The sequence below is a fragment of the Chrysemys picta genome, chromosome 19 (assembly GCF_011386835.1).
Source record: "Chrysemys picta bellii isolate R12L10 chromosome 19, ASM1138683v2, whole genome shotgun sequence".
NCBI classification, from domain to species: domain Eukaryota; kingdom Metazoa; phylum Chordata; order Testudines; family Emydidae; genus Chrysemys; species Chrysemys picta.
In genome coordinates, this window is record NC_088809.1 from 10,486,824 (window position 1) to 10,507,321 (window position 20,498).

The 20,498-nt window shown below is 45.6% G+C and overlaps 1 protein-coding gene across 7 annotated transcripts in view; it reads left to right on the top strand.

Moving 5' to 3' along the window:
• The window catches only part of RAP1GAP2 (RAP1 GTPase activating protein 2), a 301,497-nt gene that overhangs the window by 272,749 nt on the left and 8,250 nt on the right, over positions 1-20,498 (top strand). For all 7 annotated transcript variants that reach the window (XM_065573327.1, XM_065573328.1, XM_005298907.5 and 4 more), the window contains 8 exons: positions 2,260-2,331; positions 4,047-4,133; positions 4,979-5,113; positions 12,817-12,954; positions 14,192-14,310; positions 15,432-15,545; positions 16,205-16,322; positions 18,002-18,128. In XM_065573327.1, the coding sequence (XP_065429399.1) occupies positions 2,260-2,331; positions 4,047-4,133; positions 4,979-5,113; positions 12,817-12,954; positions 14,192-14,310; positions 15,432-15,545; positions 16,205-16,322; positions 18,002-18,128 (910 nt within the window). The remainder of the gene's footprint in view (positions 1-2,259; positions 2,332-4,046; positions 4,134-4,978; positions 5,114-12,816; positions 12,955-14,191; positions 14,311-15,431; positions 15,546-16,204; positions 16,323-18,001; positions 18,129-20,498) is intronic.

The window sequence follows — 20,498 nt, forward strand, 5'->3', positions numbered from 1 at the left end:
CAAAAATGTCTAGTACATAAGTGTTTTAACTCTAATAGTATACTAATTCTAAATGGAAGATATTAAATTAGTGCGCTATTTAATTTTTTAATTTGCCTTAGAACATTTTATAGCCTTCTGTACACAGTGCTCAAATGTACACAGAATAAAAATGTGTGTGTGTATATATATATATATATATATTTATCTGATAACTATTAAGAGAGAATGTAAGGTATAGTTTTTAAAATTGAAATACATTACTTGAAGCCGTGAACAAAAATGGAATTCATATGAAAACTAATTAAAAGCTACATACAATTAACCATAAAATTAATGTATTTAATGCAGGAATAAATGATTAGCCTTGGGAATGGGTATATCTCTAAGGCAAGTGCTGTGATCTAGAGTAACCTTTGCTTAAGCCTTTTGGTAAACTTTTGTGATTGTGAAGGTGATATGACTGGCAGTGTTACAAGGGAACCTGCGAGTTTTCTATCCAGAGAACAAGGAACATGCAACAAGATTATTACATGGCCCACTGCTGGAATTGTGCTGAGACATGGTAGTGAAGGTAGAGGTGAATCCACCCTGTGTGAGAGTGCAACTGATTCACTTTTCATGTCTTCTTAGCCTTCAGGCTCTTAAAGGAAGTGTCTAACTATTACAGCAACTTCTGCACAGCAATATAGTGTCCATCCCACCACACCCCATCTGCTAGGGACTGTCCCTTCCTTTCATTTTCTGCACACGCATTCAAATTGTGATCGAAAGGTCAAAAGGACGCTTGCCGTGCGCACTTAGCTGCTTGTTCTTGCATGCTTCTCTCTTTACGCTCCTTGGTCTAAGCAGATGATTTTCTTTGGCTTTTAACATTTAAGAGTTAAATCTGTTAGAACTGAAAGGGACATTTTGCAACAGAAGCCAGCCACGCAAATTAAATCACCCGAATGGAAACATAATTTCACAACATTAGGCTCAAGCAGGCTATTCTGCCTCAGTGACTGCAGGTCTGGAAGTAGCAAAGCAGGATTTATTAGTGTCTTACTTTCTTTTTTCCCCATTTCCAAAGAGCCCCTTCCAATTTGATGGCAAATCTGCCCTGAAATTTACTAGCATCCATCTTTATACCCTGCTTAACTCTTCTAACAAGTTGGCTGACTGCCAGAGCACTGCAGACATCAGTAGCAGGCCAGAGAATTAAAGGGGCAGGCGGTCTATTGACCAAGCAATGTCAACGTACTTGTCAGATGAAGATCTAAAATTATCAGCCAGGTTGGTACATTAGCCTGTTCCCACATTTTGAGGGTACAGTGTGTGCTGCTTGTGACCGGGAGCAGACTAGAATCTCGCATAGCCCTCTCCGTGTGTTGATTAGGGCAGGGGTACACTAGCGGAGCAGGTGTGAAAGGTAACGTTGCATACCACTGAGACAGGGTAATTCTTTATTGTTGGCACTGTGATCGGGCCGACAGGCCCCAGTCAAGGATCAGGGCCTTGACTCTGTAAACAAGATGGTCCCTGTCTCCAAAGAGTTCACACCAAAAGAACAAGTGATTATGACAAATAGAAGGGGGCACGCACAAGGCATCAGTGAGACGACTGTGATTAGTGTAATAAGGCAGTGGGACCTAGAGGCGAGGGCACAGGGCGGGGACTCAGGAATTGGACCCGGGTTTCCTAGCGATGCCACTGGCTTAAACACTTTGTTCTAGCCAGTGAGTCTTCAGTACAAGTGGAAATCCATCTCAGAATGGGGATTTGACTTCTGCTTCTTTGTAAGAGGAGTTTATTATTGTGTCTGATTTGTATTACAGCGGCACCTAGAGGCTTGCTGTTGAGAACCAGAGTCCCGTTATGGCAGGCGTAGCACATCCCCACAGTGTAAGCGCTTACCATGACCCCAAAGAGCTTACAGGCTAAATAGATAAGGGGGGAAAAGAGGCCGAGAGGCTTGCCCGAGTTCACGCAGCAGATCAGGGGCAGAGCTGGGCATAGAATACAGGTCTCCTGACTCCCAGTCGAGTGCCCCTACCACTCTGCTTCTCTCCGTTGTAGTCTTGTGCCCCTTAAGTAGGCCGGGCCGTAAACGGATACAATGCATTTAATGAACGTATGCCTTGGAGCACGTCTGTGTTATGAGTCTTGCTAGCAACCTTGCCTGGATTGCCGCCGAGATACTCCAAGAGAAGTGAATACTTTGGGCATTACTAATATGTTGTTGCTGCACCTGTGCGCTCGAGTAACTCATCTATTCTTGCTTTCTTTTGGTTCTAATAGGTGTCGGTCACTGCCCGGGAAGATGTCCCTTCGTTTGGTCCTTCTCTGCCAAGCCCACCAGTATTTCAAAAAGTAAGAAATAGAAAGCTCAACGAGGGAGGTTTTTAAAACCCAATATCTACCCAAAGGGTCTCAAAGTGCACCTGTTTATTATGTAAAATATAGTAGGGTTGAGGTCTGAGCTAGAGTAAAACTCTAGGGCCAGATCCTCAGCTGGTATTGATCAATCAGCGAGCAAAGCTATGCTGAGTTGTACTAGCTAATTTGGCTGATATAGGTGCTGGATCTAGGCAATTCATAGAATATCAGGATTGGAAGGAACCTCAGGAGGTCATCTAGTCCAACCCCCTGCTCAAAGCAGGACCAATCCCCTGACAGATTTTTGCCCCAGATCCCTAAATGGCCCCCTCAAGGACTGAACTCACAACCCTGGGTTTAGCAGGCCAATGCTCAAACCACTGAGCTATCTCTCCCCCCAATTCAGTGGAACACTGAATTATTAACCTTTGATCTCTAAGGATCTCGGCAAAATCCTGAGTTGCAAATGAAAATTATTTGGTGGGAGGTTCTGAATCTAGTCCAAACCAACACATAATTTGGCACAATTCTCTGTACGAGAGATGCCAAGGAGCAGAATTCTGCAGCTGTTGGAGGGTTAGGATGGAAGAAAGTGCATTGGCAGAGCTGTTTGGAGCAGCTTGAACCAGCGCCTGCCCATGCTGAATGGCTCTAGTCATTGTTATTTAGCCTTCGTTTTCATGAGACATGAATACACCCACAAATATTGTTTTAAAGAAAAACAAATTAATTTAGATGTACTGTATGTTTAATTTCCTAATTAAATATGATCTATAATATACCCCACACAATAGCAGTATCTGTGTGTACATAAAATCAGACGTATATTTAAAATATTTTTTTTACATGAGCATATCCCATATTGGCTGTGTGTGTGTAACTAAATTAACAGTGAAATCAGTCCCTGTGTAGAAGATCAGCACAAGGCTTGGGATCCACGTAAGCCTTCAAAATAGGGCTTAAATTGGAATTTAATGGCATGTATGGATCTTGTACTGACCCCTGCACAGTGGTGAATTTCCCCCCAGTTGCACAGACTTTTGCATATAAAATGAATGGTTGTGTTGAGTCAAGAGGTGATGCACTTTGCACTGTTCCCTCTAAGTCACGAATAAACTAATGCCCAGCATACTATTAATAATACCTCGCTCTTGTATATCACTTTTCATCAGTAGATCTCAAAGGGCTTTACAAAGTAGATCAGTATCATTGTCCCCAGTTTCCAGATGGGAAAACCGAGGCACAAAGAGGTAAAGTGACTTGCTCAAGGTCACTCAGGAGACCAGTGGCAGAGCCAGGAGTAGCATCCATATCTTCTGAGGCCTAACCCGGTGCTCTATCCACTAAGCCATACTGCAGTGCTGAAAGTGTTTTCTTTCAGATGGAACCAAGGTGTTCTCACCCTTCCATTTGAACTCCCTAAAGAAATTGTGGCTGGGGGTTGTTAAAGGTTGTTATTATTAGATACCTCCTCCCCACTTTGTCTTCACTGACTCTGGAAGAAATGCTCATTTGGTTAGGTCTCTGATAAAATGCAGGAGAAAAAAGTAAAGCAGGATGGATTTGTAACATGCCGCTAATGCTCAAGTGTCCAGGATGTGATGTGTCGAGATGTATTTGCTGGCATGGAGGATTATGGACAGTTTAGCTACCTAAGAGTATTTAAATGGTTTTGATTTACCAACCTCGCTTCACTTATCCCTTTCTAGAACACAGAGTTCAGGGAGTTCCTGCTCACCAAACTCATCAATGCTGAAAATGCTTGCTGCAAATCTGACAAGTTTGCAAAGCTGGAGGTAAGGAGAGTAAATATTTTTTTCTCTCTCTCTCTTTCTCCTGTCTCTTCCCCTCTCTCTCCCCCACCACTGTCCTCTCTTTTGGGCCAGTCACAAAGACAGAGTAAGACTAGAAGCAACTGGTGTATGAATGGAGGAAGTTCTTACCCATTCATCTTCCTGGGCTACCATGTCCCCCGTGCAATTTCTAGGTCAAAATTTTCCTTAGGGAAGTAGAACCTCACCCCTTACCTAGTACCTCCTTAATTAAGGGAAATTTTGAAAGTGACCCTCTGCATAAGTGCAAACCATTGGTGTGGGGGATGATGGGAACATGTCCCCCCAGCTTTTTACCTCTCTATGTGGTACAAGCCTCATATGTTCACAGCCTGTCTCCCCTCCCTGCATCTTTTTTATATGGCTGAGTGTGTGTCCCTCAGTTCTCCACTGCCATGACATAATGAAGTGTGGGCCCCAATTTGGACCATATTGTCTGGGTGACAATAGATGCTCTTCCTGCATCCTTCATCACAGGAAGTGTGTGCTGTGCTACTGTATTAATGTCTGTGAACGTCCTCTGGAATCTATTTGACCTAAACTTTATTACTGAGCTGGGTCAGCACATCAGGGCAACCAATGGAAGAGCCACCTCAGTATTTTGCTGTCTAGGCAGTTTGTAGTCACGTTCATGGTACATTCTCGTGCTGTTGCAATAAGATGCTGATTCCCTGAATGTCCTGGGCTGAGAAGATTGTTTCTACCACACGGAGCCATTGTTGCATCCATGTTACCTTGTTCCTCCTGCACCAAGAGGCTTTCAAACCCAATTCACACACCAGCAATTGTGTCCCGTTTTATTCTTTCAGGACCGGACACGAGCTGCATTGCTGGACAATCTCCATGATGAGCTCCATACACACACACAGGCAATGCTAGGGCTGGGGCCAGAGGAAGATAAGCTTGAGAATGGAGGTCATGGAGGTTTCTTGGAATCATTTAAGGTAAAGAAAAGCACCTTACCTACAGCTGTAAATAGCACGGGCTATGGCCCAGTAAGCCCCAGAGTAATGAAAGATCAGAGAACCCAAGCTGATCCCAAGAGTGGCTTTTGGGAAAAGGGGTTTGGCTTCAAAGCAAGACCTGGGAATCAGGTAGAAGAGATTTTTGCAAAAGGTCCCAATCCAGCAAAGTACTTTTAGAACATGCTTAACTTAAAACAATGGAATGGAAGTCAATGGGAATGCTCACATGCTTAAAATTAAGCACATGCTTAAGGGTTTTGCTGGATCAGGGCCTGTATCAAGGAATCCCTCCTCCAGAGACAGTGCCGTAACAAGGGCGAGGCGAGTGAGGCACTTGCCTCAGGCGCGCAAAGCGGAGGGGCACAGCTCTACCGCAATCGGCGGCGCTTCGGCGGCAGCTCTGCCGCCGCCGCTTCATTCATTCATTGGCGGCAATTTGGTGGCGGGTTCTTCTCTCTGAGAGGGAGTCAGGGACCCGCCGCCGAAGAGCCTGGAGCCGGCCCTTGCCTTGGTTGCAAAAATTCCTTGTTACGGCTCTGTCCAGAGCATTTGATAATTCCTTCACCTGCCACTGTCCATTACTGTTCATGCCTTCTTGAAAGCATGCCGGTAGTACTCAGGGTGAACGCTCAGATTTCTGTGACAAATGCCCCTCGTGACCTTATTAGCTGCAAGAGACGTCTCGCAGGCTGCTCTCCAACCTCCGTAACTGCTTTTGTCAGCAAATGCTTTCACTGCATTGCCATGTGCCGCTGGGCCGTGTCTCTGCACAGAACCTGGTCGTTGTGCTGAGAGACGAGACACTTCCTAAGAGGATGCTTCTGAGATGGGGAAGTAAACGGGCAGCCTGACAACAGGACTAATAGGTGGTGGTTGCTGTTTTTAATGTAGGAAACAAGATGAGAGATGGGTATATTTGGAGAAGAGAGCAGGAAAGGGGCTTTAGGTACCCCGGTGATGGGGCTGGTATAAATGCCTCAGGGGAGAAAGGGGGAAGGAGAAGAAGAAAATGCAAAAGTCTAAAGAAAAGCGAGGGAAAAGAATAGAGTGAAACGCTGAGTGACCGCTCAAGGGATTAATTGCCGGGCAGAGTTGGATTCCTAATCATGGTGGAACAGAAATGTACTCAGCACTTTGGGGAAGTCCCTAAGGAAAGGAGGCTGCCTCATAAGAGCGGTATCTCTTGGACAGGCTCCATAGTGAAAGAAAAGAAAGCGTGGCAGGAAGTGTTTGCATGTGTAAATATGAGGCCAAGCGTTACCGGGACAGCTATACCTGTACGCTATTCTGGCAAAACACTGCTAGTGTGGAGGCGGCTCAGGCTGGCAAACCTGCGCTTTTGTTGATATAGTTTATTCCAGCCTCCCTGAGTAAATAAGATCTACAGACAAAAGCACAGTTTTGCCAGTACAACTGCATCTAAACTAGGGGCTTTTGCCGGCACAGCTGTGTCTGTCAGGGATCACGCCTCAGCACACCCCTGGCTGACATACTGTGCCAGTGAAGGTTTGTAGTGTAGACCAGAAGATAGAAAAATAACAACTGAGTTTACGAAGAGCTGATGCAGACAGTGTCAAGAAACCCAGGGCTACTCCAAACCCAGCATTGTGACATTGTTCACAAGCAGTAAAACATAAGGAAGCGCTACAGAATACCATAGTTCAGAATTCCAAGACAACTACCCCTGTATTCCCCCTCCAGGGTCCCTCAAAGGCACCCACATCTCCTTCCCTCCTGACCAGGGTCCCTTCAGACCCCCACATCTCCCTCCCTCCTGACTGGGTTTTTACCAGGCTTCACAGTTCCCTGCCTGCATTGTGATATCCTCAGAAAGCCAGACTGCCTAAAAGGCCATCTCAGCTTCCTCTCCAGAGGTTATGAACAGCGTTAATTGCCAACAGTTTTGAGTTCCCACGCAGCTCTTTCTAAGCAAGCGCATTTGTTCTTAAGGTAAAAGCATTACAGAGAAATCATATTAATAACAATAAAAGAACCTACACACATGCTATTATAGCTTACCAGAGGTCACCCCAACTCCATCCCCGAGCCCTGGCAGGTGCAAGGATTGGGGCTGTCCCTTAGACAACAGGTCCTGTCTGTTTGCTGGATCAGAAAGAAGGCCCTAAGTCAGGTTAAACTCAGGCTGTTTATCCAAAAGTCTTTTCTTTGTTAGTTGGTCTCTGGAGAATCCAGTCTGAACCACCCGTCTATGTAAGTCTTTCCAGGTGGCAGTATGTGCCGGGTTGGGGAGGGGTTTACAGCCTGGCTGGTTTCCCTTAATCACCACTCACTGTTTTGAATTCCTGGAGGAGCTGTGGTAGCCCTCCCCCATGGAGCAGAACACACTCATACTTGAACCACTCATTTAAAGCAATGGACCCTGAAGGTACTGCATAGGGTGGCAATATCTGTCACACACTCTATTCAGATGTGGAGTCAGAAGAGCCTGTGCAGATTATGGGTGGGCTCGGATGGGCATGGGAGCAAAAGTGGCACTAGCCGTGTCTCTGGGTGCCTGCCTTGCCAGCACTGTGGCACAGAAAATGCAGGTAAAGTCTGGGTTGGGAGAGTATTGGATTTGTAGCAAAAAGCTGCCAAGCGGGTACCCAAAGCGAGTGGGGGCTGCCAAATGGCTGAGTCTGTAGGTCACACAGTTGACAATCTGATTCCAGCCACTGGCTGGGTTGTTCTAATAAGACAGAGAGTGTCTCCCTTCAGCCCCCAGCACGTATGCTGTGGGATATCTGGAAGCTGGATGCTTTCCTGGTTGCTGTTCAGAAACATATGGCTTGCCGAACAGGGCTGATATCCTGGAACTTCTATTCATCTCCCTCTTGCTACGGCTCATGCCCTGCAGGCCACAACCCTGTTTCTAGCAGCTTCTGAGGGAGAGGAAAAGAAGAGAGGAAGATGAAAGCAAAACCATACATAGCTGTTCCCAGGCTAGTCTGTGATTTTCAAGCTGTTCAAACAGCTTTTGCTGCCCGAGGGTTTAGACTTTTAGGTGTGTTTCCTCAGCCTGTTTATACTCGAAAATATTTATTTTATGATTGGTAAGGCAAAGTAAGCAATAACGGTTACCAGAGACTACAGAATTATTGCCTCTGACAGTGGTCCTTCCATCTACTCCTTTAAAACATTCAGGTTAAGAAGTTTGGGCCTAATTTGAATCTCATTTGTGCTGTTTTTACACTTGTGTAACTCTTTTGACTACAGTGGAGCTACGCCTGATTTACACAAGTGCGAAGCAGATTTCACGTACCCAGCAAACATGAGCAGCAGAATTACCCCAGATCGAGAAATGATACAAAGTGGGGTCGTAATCAGGCCAACAGACACATTGGTATCTCATGTGGAGCACCCAGAACACTTTTCACAGAGCAATCGCACTATATCTGATCTCTGTCCTCCTCATCAAAGGAAACCTGCACAACATCTGCAAAAGACAAGTCTGGGAGCCTCAATTCATAACTTTACTAGACACTAAAAATCTCAGACTGAATAGAGACATTGGATTTATGGCTTATTGCAGCAATCTAACCCACTAACCTCCCCTCCTTTCCCCAGTGCTTTTTTCCTCTTCTCTCCTCCCTATGACTGGTCCATTAACACCTGGAGAGGTGTTAATGGACCACTTCACCTTGAATGGTCCCTTGAAATATATATTAACTATTTATACTAAACAATCTGTTCCACCTTGTATTTAACTGTGACACTGAATACCTTTCCCAGACCTGAAGAAGAGCTCTGTGTAAGCTTGAAACTCTCACCAGCAGAAGTGAGTCCAATAAAAGACATTACCTCACCCACCCTGTCACCCAGAAATTAAGACACACAAAATGAATGGACAGTTTTGAAATTTTTGGCCACAACCCCTCTGGGTGCTGGATTCTGATTTCACACCATTTTTACACTGGCATAACTCCACTGAAGTTACTGCTGAAATCAGAATCAGACTTATTTTCCCCATCTTTAATGATACTTCCTAGCCTAGCTCCTAAGTGTAGGTGAGGTTTCATCAGATAATCATTGTATTGTGTTTAGATGTGAAGAGCTGTACAAGTGCTAAACCTTATTACTCATGCAGAATACTGTAAGTCAAACACACACAGCAACCCTGCAATCTGCCTCCCACACAGATCACAGAATATCAGGGTAGGAAGGGACCTCAGGAGGTCATCTAGTCCAACCCCCTGCTCAAAGCAGAACCAATCCCCAGACAGATTTTCACCCCAGTTCCCTAAATGGCCCCCTCAAGGATTGAACTCACAACCCTAGGTTTGGCAGGCTAGTGCTCAAACCACTGAGCTGTCCATAGGGTGACCAGACAGCAAGTAAGAAAAATTGGGACAGAGTGTGGGGGGTAATAGGTACTCATATAAGAAAAAGCCCCGAAAATCAGGACTGTCCCTATAAAATCGGAACATCTGGTCACCCTACATGTCCGTTAGATTCACTCTCCAAACCAAAATCAGCAATACTTTACTGTAGACCCACTAAAAGTTATTCAGAACATCACTAAAACCACGCATTCGTTAGACACAACATTTATTTCAAGAGATTTTGAGAGATTCATGTTACATGAGATTTTTGCCTATAAGGAAGCGGACTGTATTGTTCTTTTGGCATTTCAGGGTCTCCCAGTGCATGTGATGAATTCAGCTGCCAGAGTGATTTTGCGTTTGTCTTGTTACCTCTGGACAGCACTGCAGATATGCCTGATAGCTTATGTCCTTCACAGTGTGTTTCCAGTGTAAATATAAAATGAGAGGAGAAATGGTAAATAAAGTAGTTTGGGAGGAGTGGGGAGGGTGGAAAGAAATGACACATGTTCATTTCTATTTGCCTCCTATGCCGGGCCTGCTTTCCAACTGCTCACCAGGTGCTGCAGCTGCCTCCGTTTGGTGGCGTCGGTGATCAGGTGTCTGGGTGCTTTTAGCCCCTCCCCACAAAGCCAATGTCCTCTCCTTCCTGGCTAAAGCAAATTAATCCTTTCACATACGGCCCAGAATTTCAAAGCGTTCCTTTGCTGGCAGTGGTTTCAGCTCTTCACGGCCAGGCGGCATAGCTGAGGTGTAAAGGAGCTTGGACCCAAATCCAGAAAAGCATTTACGTGGCTAACTCCTATTGAAATCCAGGGGAGTTAGGTGTAGTCAGGTGATTCCAATGGGAGTTAGGCACCTAAATGTCTTTGGTGTGTCCCTCTCCCTGAGTCTCCAGTTTTGGGGTCCATGTAGAGAAGCAGCCACTCCCACCCCACCAGTTTACATCACTCACCACCCCCAGGAGCTACTCCCTACCTGGGCTCTCCTGCCAGCCCGCCTTTCAGGCTGCTTTTCCCAGCCCTGTCCCAGGCACCTTCCCTGGCTCCCTCTCACCTGCGAACCCAGCGTAGGTCCTTTCCAGAGGCTGCTCACCTTCTCGCTCGGGAGCCAACCAACAGCCTGCCCTTCTGGCCAGCTCTGACTTCACGCTGGTTGGCTTTCAAGTCCTTGTCCTCGCCCAGCAGGCCCTGGGGTGGGCTCAGGAGCAGAGAGGAAGCCAGATACAGGGCAGAGCTGGAACCGGAACCTTGCTTGAAGGCCCAGATCACTGCGAGACACCTCCCATTTCAGTACAAGCCAAGCGGCACGAGTGCAAGGTCGGACATGGGGATCCGTCCTGTTAGAATTAAAGTTGCAAGTGTGAAAAATGCACCAGACAGACTTCGGATTTTAAAGTGTAACATGTTTATTTCTAGGAATTGTGGGTTATAAATATTCATTATTAGCTGAGATGAAGTGGGCTTGTTTCAACCTGATGCCCAGAGAGTTCGGCATGGCAATCCATCACCAATTCAGAGAAGAATAGGCCATGTCAATAGATTGTTTTTTTTCCAACCCCAATCCTGCAGAGTATTAACCACAAGCTTAACGTTATTTAAAGCGAGTCGTCCCACAGAAGTCAGCGGGACGACTCACAAAGCTAAGTTTTGTGTATGTTTAAGTCTTTGCAAGGTCCAGGCCATAATATTGATGACCCCTAAATAAATGCCAGGAAGAAATGCTAACATTTTGTTGACAGGGAAAGCTGAGTGAGCCAATACAATACATGAATTGAGAAGCACTTTATCTGAATATACTGTAGGTGGAGAGCATTAGTTATGGATAGTAAAGATACCGGTCAGTTCCAATAATTAATTTGATTTTCAAGTATTGCTAATATATACACACATCTATCATAATAAACCAATCATTATGGATTTATGTTTTGTCTTGATTTTGATTGCAGGAAGGGGTACCATGATAGTCATTTCTTTAGGCTGAGCTGACACCTACTGGTTTAAAAAACAGTCACATCAGCCAGTTTAGTACTCTAGCATTAGCTGTTGTGACTGGGTGCACAACACCCTGGGGTTAGAGTATTTCTAGATCAAAGTAATCGGCAGAGAGTGGCACATATCGTAATATTTCCTTTTCACTGAGGCCCCAGGGCTGTTTTTTTAATGGTAACTGTTAAGGATGCAGATACGCACCTAGTGGGAGTTCCAGAGACGCCTCAGTGCCCAGCTCCTAGAAGTCATTGTTTCCGTTGAGGGTTCTCAGGGGGAATGTGGTCCAATGGTTAGAGCAGGACCTGGGAAGCAAGATTTCTGGGTTCTTTCCCTGCCAGGAGACTATCAACCATGACTCTCAGGTTTTACTTCTGGCTCTCCCACTCACTACCAATGCTTACCTGTCAGAGACACATGGTAGACAATGATGTGTCCTCAGTCCATAAACTATGTGCCTAAAACTCATTAGGACAGTAAGAGGAAAACATATGCCATGTTTGCTGTATGGCGTGCCAGATAGGTGTCCTCTACTGCGTGCTAGGTAGCTAACTGTGGTGCAACATATATTAGTGTTTCCAACCTTTTCAGGTCGGCAAGCCCTTAGTCAAAGGGTCGGCGACCCTCTGAAATTTATTAGAGTAAAAAAGCGTATCAGTGACCCCGCTCCATGTAATTTGGTGGGTGTGTTTTGAGAGGGTGACAGAGACTATTTGAAGGGGGGGGAAGGTATTGCGGGAAGTGAGGGAGATTTTCTTTGCTTTACAGTGTAATACAATTCTCAATGACTTGCCGCTCTCCCAATTGCCTGTTGTGACCCACCGGTTGAGAAACACTGGCATACATGAGAAAAGACTATTTAATGAACTTGCGTGTCCTTTTCTTGTTGTCTAGTAGAACGTGGCTTGTGGGTGAAAGTGACAGTGACAATCCATCTCCTGAAGGATTTCTTTGGTTGGTTGTGGGTGCAGAGGGGCCTTTATGCCATTTTGGGTGATTCATGAGAGCCACCCCATGACCCACCTACGTTCTGTTTTGAGGACTTAGACGATGCCGACACTGTGTGAATTTTAATCCTTTGTGAGCCGTTCATTGCATGGACTCAGCTGTCGACATTTGATACACGCTGGTGAATTTAATTGCACTTGTAGGTCACGTGGTGGTATTGCTGCTTCATCCTAGGATAAGAGTCAGGTTCCCGGGTGGATATCTGTGTTCACAAATTCAACTCTGGGTTGCAGAAGGTACTGACTCTGATTTTCTAAACTCTGACAACATCCCGTGGCGATGCAAAGGGGTAGTTAGGGCAAGGAAATCGTATTCTGGTCTAATAGCAAGGGCTTGTTCCCTGTTCCTGTTAACTTGTCTACAGAGAGCCATTCGAGTCCGCAGCCATTCAATGGAAACCATGGTGGGGAGTCAGAAGAAACATCACAGTGGAGGGATCCCAGGGAGCCTGAGTGGAGGAATCACCCACAACAGTGGTGAAGTAACAAAGACCACCTTCTCGGTGAGTACAGCACATCTGCTGAGACGCAATCGCTCTTGAGAGATCGGAGGAGCAAGCGGTGAGAGAAGACATATTGGACTGTTTAGTCTATCCTTTCTTTCCCGCACAGTACTGTTCCCTGCAGTATATGGAAGTATGTTCTAGTGCGGATAAAGCCTGGATCGGGTGACACGAGACCTGGGGGACTATCGCTGGCTCTGCCACTAACCTACTGTATGACCTTGGACAAATCACTTCAACGCTCTGTGCCTTTGTTTATCCTCCCAGTCCCACCCTTTGTCCATTTTGTCTAATGAGATTGTAAACTCATTGGAACAGGGACTGTTACTTAATATATGATTGTGTAGCGCCTGGTACGCTGGGATCCTGGTCTCTGTCAGGGATTGTAGGTGATGCCATAATCATATGTATATTTCCTTATGTTGTAATCAGTTCAGGTTTAAATATCTCAAGTGACAGGGCTTCCACCTCTCTCTTGGGGAGACTCTTCCAAAATCTTATAGCTATTGGTGCAGATTTACAAATGTTAGGTGCCTAACTCCCACTGATAGTGTACTGATAGTCAGTGGGAATTAGGTGCTTTAGTAACCCCCCCAGGCACCTCTCTATGCATTTAGATGCCTAAATATCTTTGTCAGTCTGGCCCATCCTCGTTAGGATTTTTTCTCCTTATTCAGACCTAATTTTCCTTTTCTGTCACCTGATTAGTCTTTGTTATACCCCCTTGAATGACCCTAAACAACTCCTTTCCCTTCTATATGGTTCAAATCCTTTATCCTTGGGCTATCCTATGCTCTTTCAATCTTTGGTTATCCAAACTATACATCTCCCTAAAACTCTGTAGGCAGAAATATTCCTAGAAAAGGTGTATTAATGAATGTGAACTTGGTTTGCAAGGCTGGTGTAAGACATCATGTGGCAATTTTTCTAGCCAGTTGTGCGTAATAAGGATGAGGACAAGGACGAGATCTGTGTGGCCGATTGAAATGCTTTGCTTGTTTTGGGCCAAATTTTATTCCATTGCCTTTGGGGGAATTATAATTTTCAGATTGTCTTCCCAGATGTTTTAATCTGTTTTGGGACTGGCATGAAATATGTCGTAGATCTTCACGCTGAGGGAAAAATGCACAGCTGGAAAGAAGTGTCCGGAGTAATTTCCATCTTGGCTATGGCCAGAGGAAGATCCCGGAGAGGAATATTTTTGTTTTAGTTGAAATTGGAACGTTTTGTTTTTCAGCCTCCTGTAGCTGCAGCAACAGCCAAGAACCAGTCAAGGAGTCCTATTAAGCGACGGTCGGGGTTGTTCCCCCGTCTGCACACTGGATCAGAAAGCCAATCAGAAAGCAGGACGAGATGGTAAGCACTAAAGTGCAGCAGTAGCAATTGTTTTGTCTGAGGCCTTGTCTTGACTAGGAAAAGAGAACATGCTTGTTATCATGTAACCCCACCATGACTTTGCCCTTAGCAGAGACACTTTTTAACTCATGTTTGGTGATCGGGGCTGACCCTAGGCTCCCCTCATTGGTTGACCACATCGAGCTAAGTGTTCATCTTTGCCTATACGAGGGGCAAAGTCATGGATGAAGTTGTGGTAGCTAACAGATGTTGGCTGCCACAACGTCATCCCTGACCTTTTTTCCTAGTCAAGACAAGGCCTAAGATCTCAAGGGCTTCCTGCCTTCCCCATGAATCTCCACACCTTGCTAGCTCTAAAAGCAACGTTACTGTTGTTCATCTGATTAAAGGTGAGATGTCGAAGTTTGGCTAAAAGTAGAAAAAACAAACAAACAAACAAAAACTTGCTTGAGCGATTCCAGAAAAGGGGGAAGTGACATGAATGCTCTTGCTTAAAAAGGGTATTTAGGCTGTAAATCTACACTGGTCTCTGTGTCAGAGTGAGTGATATGACAAGCACTGTACACAGATGGGCTTAGAATAGAATGAAGCCAAGCACAGAGCTGGCCTGATTAAAGCTAGGGTCAGGTTTTTTAATATGATTCTATTTGCACTATAGAACACAGAGACTCAGGTGGGCCAGATTTTGATCAGAACTTACGCAAAGTTCAAGAGGGTTTGGATCTAAGATGCTGACTCGGCCCATTCTGGAAAGAAGGTCCAGACCCAAAGTTTAGGTTAGGATCCGAACTTCCCAAAGTTTTTGAGGGGTTGTAACCTGGGGCCCCTGCCAGCAGACCCCTCGTTTGAAGAGGAGACTCCTCCACCCACCTAAACCATGCATCAGTTTGGCCAGCACTATAGAAACTATTGTTTGATGCTAGAGACGTTGCATACTGTTGTCCTTTTCTAAGCAAGATAGCCAACATCTCCTCTGCCACAAGTCAGGTGCCAGGATCCCTTATAAGTGGGTTTCATGTCAGGCACTGGTCCTGGATTTACATTGCCTAATAGGGAGCAGAATTTGGCCAACTGTTTCTTGTCTCTGGTATAATCCGCCCAATCTGTTCTTTGCCCCTCAGTGACAGTGTCTCAGGAACACAGAAGACACCAGATGGGGGACATTCTTCTCAAGACATGAAATCAGAAACCTCATCTAACCCTAGCTCTCCTGAAATATGCCCCAACAAAGAAAGGTAAAGAGAAAAGGCTGGAGTCGGCGCAGCATAGTTCTCCTTAATGCTGGAGTTCATATCAGTGCAGTTCAGTAAGGAGCCTACAGACAACCAAACGGGAGGAAAGTGAAGTTATTATATGACTCACTTACAGCAAACCTACCATTGTATCTTTCTTTAAATAAGATTTGGTATTGAGGAAAAAACAACCAAAGCAGGCATCTCCCTTGCTTGTGTGAAAATACCTATAATTCTCTCATGAACTCTCTTACTAAAAAAATAACCAACAACCAGTATTTAGCAGATATTGTCCAAAACACCACAGCATTGCAATAAAAGCATTGTCTAGGATTGTTACTGCAGAATATCTAAAAGGTGAGGCTAGTAGGAATCTGTGGAAAACAGAAGAGAAATCAATAGAAATATTTAGTGTTCTGGTTAGCATTTAGGGAATTAACATGGGCCATTTGTTTCTGTTAGTCTTATACACCAGTCACTTAACTTCATGGTTTTTTTAAATGATTATGTATAGATTTAAAACTATAAAGCAGGCCAAACTAATCCCTGCTGTAATTCCATTGCAGTCAAGGAAATGAATCAAGGATAAACATCTCCCACTAGCCTTAAGCATGAAGCTGTCTGTGCTGTAATCATCTGTTTTCTTCTTGTTCGCTTGCTAGGCCATTTATTAAATTGAAAGAGAATGGAAGATCAAACATCTCACGCTCTTCATCAAGTACCAGCAGCTTCGGCAGCACGGCAGGGGAGAGCGAAACCTTGGAAGAATACGACAGCGTGGTAGGCACTGAAATACCACCACACTTGTATACAGTAGGGCCTGCTTCTGATCCTGCTTCTGCTTGTCTAAGTCCATTGACTCCAATTGAGTTACACCTGATTTACACTGGTCTGCGTTCAGAATTAGACCCATAATAGCTATACCTAGTTGTACATTTATCTAAACAGCCTCATGTCATGGATCTTACTGCAGGGCTTTTATTTATCTTTAGCCATCACTGTTTTTAATGAGTTTCCATCCTCTCAATTAACTAAAAATTCTATAGCAGTTCTCACCCTAACTTCAGGAGAGCGTCCACTGGTCGCCAGTGCAGTAAAACGATGAGGCACAACTCAGGGGAAGTCTACACTGCAGTCATGGGGTGTGACTGCAGCTAGTGTAGACACACCTGGGTAGACTGAGATTAGCTCGTTTGGGTACTAGGCTAGTGAACCCCGGCAGCATGAACTTTGACTGATCGCAGGGTGCAGCCAGAACTAGACATCTTGCTGGTAATGACATTGACAGTGGAAATCTAATCAAGTTCTAGCTGTGGCTCTTCTCCCTCCCTTCGTATTTACATTGTGCTCATCGCCCCGGTAGCGAAGTGCCTAGAAGTATCATTCCCTTCATGTTACTGATGGGTGAACTGAGGCACAAGGGAGGGAAGTGATTTTTCAGATGTCACGTGGTGAACCTGTGGCAGGGCCAAGAATATGATGATCCGAGTCGCCTGACTCGGATCATTCCTGCAGGTGCCCAGTCCTTGCTGCCATGATGAGGCAGCATCTGTGGCTGCGTGGTGGTAATAGTCTGTGTTCTGTCATGTGACTCAGCTGTTCCTTTCAAAGGAGCTTACAAGATTCCATTCATTAGACCAGGGGTGGCCAACCAGTGCCTGAGAAGGAGCCAGAATTTACCAATGTACATTGCCAAAGAGCCACAGTAATACGTCAGCAGCTCCCCCCCGCCCGCCTCCCACCCACCGGCAGCCCCGTCGATCAGCGCCTCCTGTTCCCTCCCTGCACTTCCTGATCAGCTGTTTCGTGGCGTGCAGAAGGCTCAGGGGGAGGAGCGAGGGCACTGCAGGCTCAGGGGAGGGGGTGGGAAGGGATGGAGTGGGGGCAGGGCCTGTGGCAGAGCCAGGGGTCGAGCAGTGAGCACCCCGCCCCCCCCGGCACATTGGAAAGTTGGTGCCTGTAGCTCCAGCCCCGGAGTCGGTGCCTATACAAGGAGCCGCAGATTAACTTCTGAAAGCTGCATGTGGCTCCGGAGCCACAGGTTGGCCACCCCTGCATTAGACTGATTAAAAACAAAACAAATCCTACAGCCCTTCCTGACAGTGAGGTTAATGGGACTGCTCCAGGGAATTCAGGCTGCAGGATTGGGCCAGAATTTGATCTCACTTGCGTTGGTTTGGCCTCTCCCCACTGACTTCACACTTGATATACATACACAAGAGGGGAACTGAATCTAGGGTGTGCAAAAGTCCTGATTGCAGCCTGTGGGGACATTGCTGTGCAAGTCTAAGCCCCAGCAGGCTTTGGTCCATCAATACCACCTTGCCCAAGAACCTTGCTCTTCCCACCTGGGCTCTCGGACTGGAGCCTCTGCTGAGCACAGATGCAGTGCGATAGAAATAGAACACCACTGACGAAAGTTCTCCATAAAAAGGTCTTTGCTCAATCTCTGCCTACAGGGCAGCCAGCCATCCACAGCCTCGCCTTTCAAACAGGACGTGTTTTTCTACGGCTCTTCTCCCAGCAACGAGAATTCGAGCATGGCAGCTGCTGCTACACCGGTGATCATGAGCAGGAGTCCCACAGGTGTGTAGGATGGGGTGGCAGCACGTGAACGGGACAGACACTTGTATCTGTTGGGCAAATGTACAAATATCTCTAGGAAGGTCAATTCACTAAGCACCTCCCATGGAATGAAACCCAAGTATCTGGCTCCACTTTAATCTTCTTCTAATAAGGTTCTTATGCTGCCCTTTCACCATAGTGCCTGAGTACTAGTAGTGCATTAAGCAACATGACTACACATCCATCAGGTGGTGTTTATTCTCTGATCCTCTCCCCAGAGGGAGAAGTCTGTGCAGTGGAGGATGTTTTGGTAGGGTTTGTTTTGGGGCTTCTTTGGTCTCTGGATAAAAATTGTCCCACAGGAGATGGCAAATAGGTTGCCATTGGACCCCACAGAAACACCACAATCCATTCAGCACTGGCATGGAGGAACAGACTGGCACAGGCCTGTCCATTCTTTTGAAACCCAGCAAAGGCCGCCACTGGTCTCCCCAGCATCTGTTGCCTTTTGTTTTCCAAGGCCCTGGCAGCACTGGGAAATTATCTTTCTTCTGTGAAGAAAAATCTGCCCTAGTCGGAGCTCTGTGATAGCGCTGCTGGCAGTGCATTGAAACATAACCCACAAAACAATGAGCCAAATTACTTCAGCCGCTCCCCCCACCCCCCCCCCCAGCCAGCCATTAATCTCCAGTGAATATTTTATCGCCAGTCACTGTTACTGAGAGCCCTATTCTTCAATGCCTGCTCATACGAAAATCCAGCTGAAATCAATGGGCCAATTCACATGAATAAGTACTACTTGATGTGTGAGGGTTGCAGAATTGGACCCTTACTTAGGGCTTGATTTGGCAACCCTTATTCACATTAGAAAATAGTCCCATTGAAGTCAATAAATGGAGACAGCTAGCTTGACTCTCTCAGCATGCCTAAGGATTACAGAATGGGGCCCAAGAGGCCCAAACCAAAATCTATTGAAGTCACCTTTTTATGGTGGTCTTTTCAGGCCCTCCCAGTTCGGCAGATGCACTTTACCAAGTGCTTGACTGTAAGCACATAAGTAATCCTATACATATTCAGTAAAGAATTTAGATTTGTGCTCAAGTCCCATTGGCTCCAATGGGCTTTGAATCAGTCCCTTAAAAATTAGTTAGATAGAATGACTCATTCTGATCCATCGAAGCCTGACGGCGCTATCAACGATTATATTTCAGGATATGTCTCCACTGCAGGTGGGAGAGCCCTCCCAGCCCAGGTAGAGTCACACTAGTGGAGATTGAGCTAGAATGCTAAAAACAGCAGTGTGGACAAACCCATCCATTCCCTTCGGTTTGAGAGCCCAAGTTGCAATGTCCATATGGCTGTTTTTAGCGTACCAGCCCAAGCCCCGGGGTGGGAGGCTCTCTCCCACCTGAAGTGTCGGCATACCCTCGTTGGCCTGTGCAGAAGCAGCCTCGGAAAGTGAATGAAATGCTAACTTCTTCCTAAAATCTTGGCTTGAAAGGTATCTTGCAGACACGTCCTAGTCACCAGGGTATCCGTTTAGCAGACTTTGTATTTTTTATGTTTATATTCTGCACAGGGAATCTATTTCTCTCTTATAACTAAAGCGTAGCGGTGGCTGTTTGTTGTTGGTTTGTTTCCTTCCCAATGGCCTGGCAACTAGAGTAGTCTTGGAAACCTACATATGAGATCACTGGCTCCATGGAAAATGCTGTGATTCAGAACATAACCAGGAACTAAGAAGTTTCCTTTCGGCATGATTCTGTCAGGCTTACGTTGAGCTGAAGCTCACTCTGCTACTAGTTCCATTCATTTCAATAGAACCGCTAGCAAAAATAAGGCACTACTCACTATAAGGGTGACCGAATGGGAACCTTTGTTAATTCATTAAAATAATGACACTAATACCATTCTGTTCTGGAAGATTTTGTGTGTGCAGGCAAGGAGTTCGGGACTTCAGCGTCATATTCTCCTCACACATAGATCTACCACTGTTTTAAATTTCATTCCCCATAAAGAGTGTGGGAGGAAATGATACAAGTGCAAAATGCATAATGGGAAGTTATGAGTTAAGACTATTAGCTCTTGGCTAAACAGCCATCTCAGTTTAACCGTTCACAAATTAGTAACTGGTAACGGAACAGCTGTAAAAGAAGGATGAAGTGGAAAATCTGAGGGAAACTTTAGCTCTACCCACGTGCCCATCATACGCCCAGTTACTTTTGTCAACATTAAAACAGCCATTCTCTCTGTTCAAAATTGGTATTTCATATTTGTCCCCTTAGCAAACTGAAACCCGTGCCATGCATTTTCTAGATCGGTCATTTATTAGTCCTTTCAGTGACATTTCTCAGAAATATTATGGGATATAATTAAGCATCAATTTACTCC